At 42.5% G+C, this 7,597-nt stretch overlaps 1 protein-coding gene across 1 annotated transcript in view; it reads right to left on the bottom strand.

Moving 5' to 3' along the window:
* Positions 1-6,137: 6,137 nt before the first annotated feature.
* Positions 6,138-7,597, bottom strand: part of lrmda (leucine rich melanocyte differentiation associated) — a gene marked incomplete at both ends in the record, with an annotated part of 191,950 nt that continues 190,490 nt past the window's right edge. Inside the window, one exon of the mRNA XM_079229903.1 lies at positions 6,138-6,217. Coding sequence (XP_079086029.1) covers positions 6,138-6,217 — 80 coding nt within the window. The remainder of the gene's footprint in view (positions 6,218-7,597) is intronic.

Below are 7,597 nucleotides of genomic sequence, written 5' to 3'. Positions count from 1 at the left end.
AATATTACTCCCATAAAAGCAAGATTGGCTGCAGTAAATAGCTGCTCACCTTCAGAGTATTCATGATTCAAGGATTTCATTTGTGCTAAGCCATACCCGGGGGAGGTGGGCTGGATCTCCATGTCTTTAAGAATGGCCCCAGAACAGATGTCCCTTACCTTTTCCTCACAATTAGTCACAGCCATGTGTCAAAAATCGACTGCCTCTGTACGTCACTGTCATCGGCCAAGGCCAAGTTGAGCCGTTTGAAAGGCTGCCCTCCAGAGGACCCCGTAGATAGGATCGGAGCGCCGCAGGAAATACCACCAAGTCTGACACGCAACACAGCACACTCTTCCCTCAGGCCACACCACTGTGGGGCCCATAAAGTGTTTATTCATATGAAATGTATGAACATTGTTTACAGTTTAAAGACATTCATGGGAAATATTCTCTTTCCGTTTTGAATAGTAATTTCTGCTTCCATGGTGATGCACGATGGCAGTCACATGCACTGCAGCAGCCAGTTGCACGATGGAGTGCGATATCATTGGTAGGTACACATCACTGAGCTCAATGTACAATACACTGTTTGTTCAAGTATTCTCTTGTGCCTCAATGGAGTCATACAGAATTGCCCATGTGTGAAAATTGTCTTTCCTGAGGGCTTTTTCCTGGTTGTTGTTCATGTCCAGTTGTCAGATAAACACCGGACGTACAAGCATACATACACACCCTCAGGACGATGGTAGAGAAAATAATTAAATGCCAATATTTCCAGGACTTTTTAATAGAAAGGTTTGATTGTTCAAGTCAAGCGTATAAAATCAAGGGTTGACATTTTGTGTCATGTTAAGTATTAGCTGTAGGGCATACTGTATATTAAAATACCAACATTGCATATCCTTTGCCAGACCATTCTGTATAATTACTGTATGTTTTCTGGCAAATTAATACAGTTTTAATGATTTAGCTGATGTAAAAAAAAGAGAAAGTGTCTCTTTTCATATTCATCTGGTAACCATTGGGACATATTGTATTTTACATGTTTCTTCCACATGAATGTGTTATTGTTAAAAGAAAATTTAGAGAAAGTGATTCTGGATCAAACTGTCAAAATTTCAGTCAAAAACTGCATCAAACAATGTTTCACTTCAAAACAAAAACAAAACAAAAACATGTTGCATTGTTGTTGTACAATATTTAGCACTGACACTGACAATAATTAATATTCATGAGACTCTGACTTTGCAGCCCCTCAGGATGGTTAAATTAATTATGCTAACAGGGTCATTTAACTGCTTTATTCAAAGCAAGCAATCCTCGTGCAATAAATGACACAATAATTACGCACACAATCTAACAAGAGGACAGTGACAAGTGGAGGAGTGACACACTCATCTCCATAAAGTACAAAGAACACATTTACACACACGCACACATAAAAAAAAAAAACTGAAGTAAAATCCATACAGGCAAGATGAAAGAATAACAAAACCCAGCTAACGGTTTTACATCCACTGCCACTTCTCTCTCTATGAGTAGTAAATATGATTTGTTATCACATGTTATTATTTAGCGTTATTCATCTTCTCTGTCAGTGCACACAGAGGGGTAATAGAAATGCCAGCAAGGTGGTTGATTTACTTAGTAAAATTTTCATCTCAAGGCTTGTGAGGCATGATTGGAGTCTGTAAGAGTAACGGGAAATCATGCATTATGTAGGCACATCTGACACGACCTTGAGACTTCTCAGCACAGGCCATATATTACCATCCGAGCGACCTTCCCATCCCGAAGATACATCTTATGTGTTTAAGGCTGTTTTACAATGCATTAGGAGGGCTTTACATGTGCTGAGCTCACTTTATTTGCTCATACATTTCACAGGAAGAGTTTAGTGTCAGGCTGATGGGGACCATTCGCAGTGACTGAGTCACTTGTCGAGACAAATGAGCCAGAGGAAACGGGCCGAGGTGCTGGATAATAACCATTTCAAAGCAAATTCACACTTTTCCCATTTTATTTCTCTTCAATATACGGCACATTTACTATTCAGTGAACCCTTGTTGATTCCAGCTCATCGTGTATTCTCACCTGCTGCGATTGATTGACCTGCATCTTGAAGACAGAGAATGGATATAATTTTTCCCACCGAGTGATGGGGCGTCAGGATCAATATTCTCACTGTTGGTTAAGCTTTTTCAACCTTTAGAATATCAGCTCCAATCGATTTCTCTCACATAATTGTCTGAATTTTCAAATCAAGTTTTTTTTCTTCCTTTGTGCATTCAATGACATTTGTAATGCCTCAAGGTCTTGCTATATGACCCGTAGAAATACCCGATGTAAAGGGCACAAAACACAGATTCATTAGCATGTTACATTTATTGTCTATGTCTCCCTCTTTCCACTCTTCACCCCTGTGCAATAAACATGTGGGGAGAGTGAGGCCATTTTGTATTTCCATATAAAAAGCCCCATAATTATAGGGAGGATGAAGACGGTTGTTCCCCTTATCAGAGGAAATGATAAGGGAGTACCGGGCAAGGTGAAAGAACAGAGTCCATTTTGATATAATTGGCAGTGGAATTATTTATGACATTAATTGCCACATTATCGACTGGCTGTCAGCTCCTGTGTCAGTCTGTCCATCTTTCTTAGCAGAAAAAAGCCAGCTCAGCCTGGTGCCCACTGACAAGCTAATTACTACAGCACAACCCTGAATGACAAATGTTACTCATCTAAGACCGGCCCGGAAATAAGGGCCACTCCAACCCCCAACCTCCCCTCTCCTTTGGCTTCTCTGGATCAAGTGAGACAGCGGTATGTTGCCAAATGTCTTCAGGTGTAGGAGGGAAAGAGTTTGTATGTCGCGGGGGTCTAGAGCCAGGGGGACAGTTAAATCTAAATCTCACCACGTCCTGTTTGCTGCTCTGCTATCAGTGGCCAGTTGTCACTCATAAAGACAAGTCCCTTTCTCCTCCCTCTGCCTCCTTGTACATTTGCATTAGCTCAAGCCAATCAGTCATCAGACTGCGGGGTGATACGTAGTGACAGGGTGATTGGTCCTTAGTTCCTTTGACAGTGAGTCACACAATAGTGTGCCTTTTGGGGAGGTGAATTGTGCTGTGCCACCAATGTAATAGAGAGCTCAGATTATACAGTATGTAGATACATTTAAACATATCCAAAATCTGAAGATATTGTCACAGTTTCAGTCCAGAATTAGTGTATGCACTTTATAGAAAAATACTTGGGACACTTTTATGTTATCATTGTGTACAAACTAATCGTCTGATTTATACATTGCGAGACAACCGTGCCCATCAACATTACACTCAAAAATAATGCAGATTGAGTGTTACTTTCTTCACTTTTCTAATATGAATTCCTTGCATACTTAAAACTTGATTATAATTAGTGTGTAGTATGAAATCAAATAAAAAAAATGGTTTCATTGTGTCATATTTTATCATATAAGATATTACAAACGTATTAAAAGCAACACCAACATTCACTACATCTGTGCTCAGACAGCCAGCTATGGTTATATAAAACATGTAGGTACAGAATTATACCTTCATTTAGAGCGTGCACACACATAGTACAGTGACTAGTAGAATAGCCTGCAGGGCTACTATACCAGAATGTCACTGATCTGCTCTGATGAAGTGGCGTGCCATTGGTTCAGCCAGGAAGTTCCCAAGTAGCAGCAGCAGTGAGCGGAGGGTCAAGGGTGTCATTTCCTACAGGTAGATGGCTGTGGGTCACACCTTAATTAAGCCTCTCTCTGTGATGCCAGGCATGCCATTCATACCTTCGCATGCACAAAAGTGCACGTCAAGCATATGTCAACCTGCTCTGGCACTCCACGCCCATCCCATAATGCAGTTTGTGTTGGTGTGGCAGCTCAGGATACGTCCCTGACGAGGATGAGAAGTGACACGCACCAAACTCGGTGTGTCCCCCAGCCAGCTCTGGTGGCTCGGGGCCTGTCAATTCCAGCTCTGTCAGTGGCACTGGCTCAATGGCAGTGCCTGTGACACATGTCACAAAGTTTTAAATGTCTGCTCTTTTCAGCAGGATGGCTGGGTGTGCGCCGCAGCCAGGGGAAGGATGACATTTTGTGTCGTGCGGGGGGGAACTTGTTGTGGCTCCCCTCTTCCTACCTCCTCCGGCTGTCAGCCCCGGTTTCCTCTGAGCATATCAAAACACAGACAAATAAACCTTGTCATTTTGAAACGCCGGCACTAGTGACCAGGCTCCTGAACGGCATGTCAGCTGGAATATGGTCACACAGTCCCGAAGGAAGTAGGGCATAAGCTCAGGCGAGCGAACACGCATACTCTCACGTGCATACAATCTTTAAGCAAATACAAGCAAGAAATAAACAGACAGAGTGAACAAACATTGCATGAGGCTATCTCTGACCTTTTTTTATCGGTCTGTGGATGATTGACGTGTAGGACTGAAGCTCAACATGGCTTCTTTCAAATTCCAAATACATGTACAGCAAACATCTCGTCTCGATCTCGTCACTATGGTTTGTCCAGGTACTTCACCTCTATAGGAGCAGGTAGTGTAATCAAGCCTCATGACTTGAACCGAGATGTCCGTCAGGGACATCTTTCATAACCACTTTTGAAGGTTGTAATTATGAGTCACACAAGGCTATTACAATGTTGATGGGCTCTGTTGGCTGTGTAGGCTGTACACAGTCAAAATATGAATGTGTTGGACATTTGATCATTAGGAATACAGTACATTACGGTGGCAGAAAGACTTGATGTGAAGGAAGTATCTTGAAACTCTGGAGCAATTTGACAAGAGACACATGTCAGACAAACAGTTTTAATCACTTGAAGGATTCCAGCTCATACAATTTAATGCCAGAAATATGACATCATTCATGTCAACATTTTAGATTGGAAGGTTGACTGGAGAGCTTAAACTAAGACTCTAAAAGATGGCAGACATATACACTGTTGTGATAAGGTATTAAACATCATAATACACATTTGTTCACACATTTACAGTGTACACCATTGTGATCATACACATATTATAAAATGTAAACCTAAAAAAAAAAAATAAACTGGAGAAACAATATTCCATTAGATGCAATTTTCTGAATAACATGTTTTATTCTTTGTTTAAATGCAAACAATGAAGGCAATATTTCAGTAACAAGTAGTTAACTGGTCGAAGACATACAGTGGGGGAAAAGGCAAAACAACATGAGAAAATGGCACTATAATACATAACGATATACCTGAATTAAGAACTCTGCTCTTAATTATTATAGTTATGGAATGTTTTTTACATTAAAAGCTGCATTTGATACATCTCTACACATGTGCTAACATATACACACTTTCAGCATAAACTGACCAAAACATCAGTCAGATATCAGAAATACATCTGACTGAGACAAAAACAAAATTCATTCAATAAAATGAATTAAAACAAAAGAAGGAAACCCATTTTGTAGTCTGCCACAAACTAAACGAGATAGACTGAGCTTGCCTTCGGAAATGTTGTTACGTTGTTCTGTCAAACTCTTTGCAATGTCTTAATGTTTTAATCAGCAGGTATATATGTGTTTGTGTGTGCTTATGTATGAGAAAGAGAGCGAGAAAGAGAGCGATGCGTCCATGTCAGGCCTCAGGTGTGTGTGACCGTCACCCCTTTCACCCTTGATTAGTGGCGGGAGTGGACAGGTGATCCATCATGGCTGTCAAAGGAAAGGAAACAATTGGCAGGCTGTGTTTGTCACTGACTGTGTGTAAGAGAACGTAAAAGAGAGAGACAGAGACTGTCGTTGCGTGTGTGTTGTGTGTGTCTGGCGTTGTGCGGTTGCTGATGCTTAGAGGCAATCATGTCAGTGGGAGTGTCATCTCTAACTCTGAGCTGGAGGAAGGGAGGCAGATGCAGACCCAGCACAGCAGAGGAGGCCCTAAGTATGGGGTTGGATTACGGACAAAAAAAAACCCATTCCTCTTACATAACTAAATCTTGTGATGAAGTTAAACATATTTTTTTCCCAGTGGGAGATCAGGTGGCTCGATTATCACCACGTTCTAATAAACAAAAGACTGATTTCTGTTCACATCCTTTGTCACTCACGTCCCTCTTTGTGCCTGACCAGCTGTCCATCAGAGTTGGTCGTTTCGGATGAATCTGTTGCCTTCTGAGTGCTTGCCGTAGTAGATGTAGCGACACTTGGCGAATACCCCTAAAACAGAGTGAGAGATTCAGATGAGGTGAAGTCATGCTTGTAGTTATACAAATAAATAAGAAAACATGTATCATTCAATATTATTATTAATATTTTAATGCATTGACCTTTTTTTCCCAGTAAGACCTTAAGGACACAGACGATCATTTTCAGTGAGAAATGTTCAATGTATGACATGGTATTTGCGTATGTGCAGATAATAATAGGCCAATAGAACACACTAGACAATAGAGGAGTTGAAAAACTTGCTACAGTATACATTTTATGCAATGTCTTGCATGGTGCAGCTGCAACTAAGAAGCTGCATGTATAATATATATCTACTATACAGTATGAACAGTAGGTTAAGCAAAGGTAAGGTCATTTAGGAAGCCACATGCCCTCTACGCAGCTCATAGGATGAAAGCCAGATCACCGTGCTTTCTTGTTGCTGTCCAGGGAGAGAAGGCTGCCCACAGTTCTGTGGCTTGTCTGCTCTGACTCTGATGTCACAGCGCTCCCACTGCCACTTGATGAATGTGGCGGGCTGCGGCTAGGTGTCACCTCTCACCAAATGAGGCAAGGACAAGTGGCATTAGTGCTGTCAATGATCCTCTGACAGCAGAACAGATACAGCTTTCACCAGGCTTTTTAAATAGACATCAAGTGTATTATAGCAGGAGGTGGGGCCGGGACGGAGACAGGGCGGAAAAGGAGAGACTTATGGGAGAGGCGGTGTCGCAGAGGGATGAGGGGTGCTCCGAGCGCTAAGTCCAATCACATAATCCAAAGAGACATTGTCAAGGGCGGGGAGAGAATGGCAACTAAGTGACAGAAAGCAGAGATAGGGACAGAGATACTGGTGCCATATTAGTGCCGAGCATATTCTGATGCCACCCTCAATTCTAACCAAACCTGACACATCGCTCTCGTTCCCCCACTCTCTCTGACTCTTCAAAGTAGGCTGTACACATGCACACATATACAGTAAGCAGATGTACACACAAGCACACACCAGTCCCTCGCAGCAGAAGTGGGTGTTCTGTCAGGCGGAGCAGCAGTACAGCAGCAGCAGCAGCAGCAGCAGCAGCAGCAGCAGCAGCAGCAGCAGCAGCCCACAGGCCCGAGGACAAGCTCAGTCAATCTAAATCTGGACTTTGTAGTGGAGCAGTGCTCATTTCCCCTCATAGCCCAGATACTTGAGGTGATCCAAACACTGAAGTGTGAGGAGCTGTCACCTCAGATAAAATCCCGGACCAGTTCCATGCCTGCCTGCTTCCCTGGTGTGTGAGGGGTACATATATACTGTATGTGTGTGTGTGCATGTGCTTCTCTGACACTGAGGAGGTTGTGGAAGGGGGCGGGGGTGAATTCCAGCTGCCGTGATTTGCCCGGGGA

This window comes from Taurulus bubalis, assembly GCF_910589615.1.
Source record: "Taurulus bubalis genome assembly, chromosome: 14".
In the NCBI taxonomy this organism is placed as follows: domain Eukaryota; kingdom Metazoa; phylum Chordata; class Actinopteri; order Perciformes; family Cottidae; genus Taurulus; species Taurulus bubalis.
This window is presented reverse-complemented; position numbering and strand designations above follow the sequence as displayed.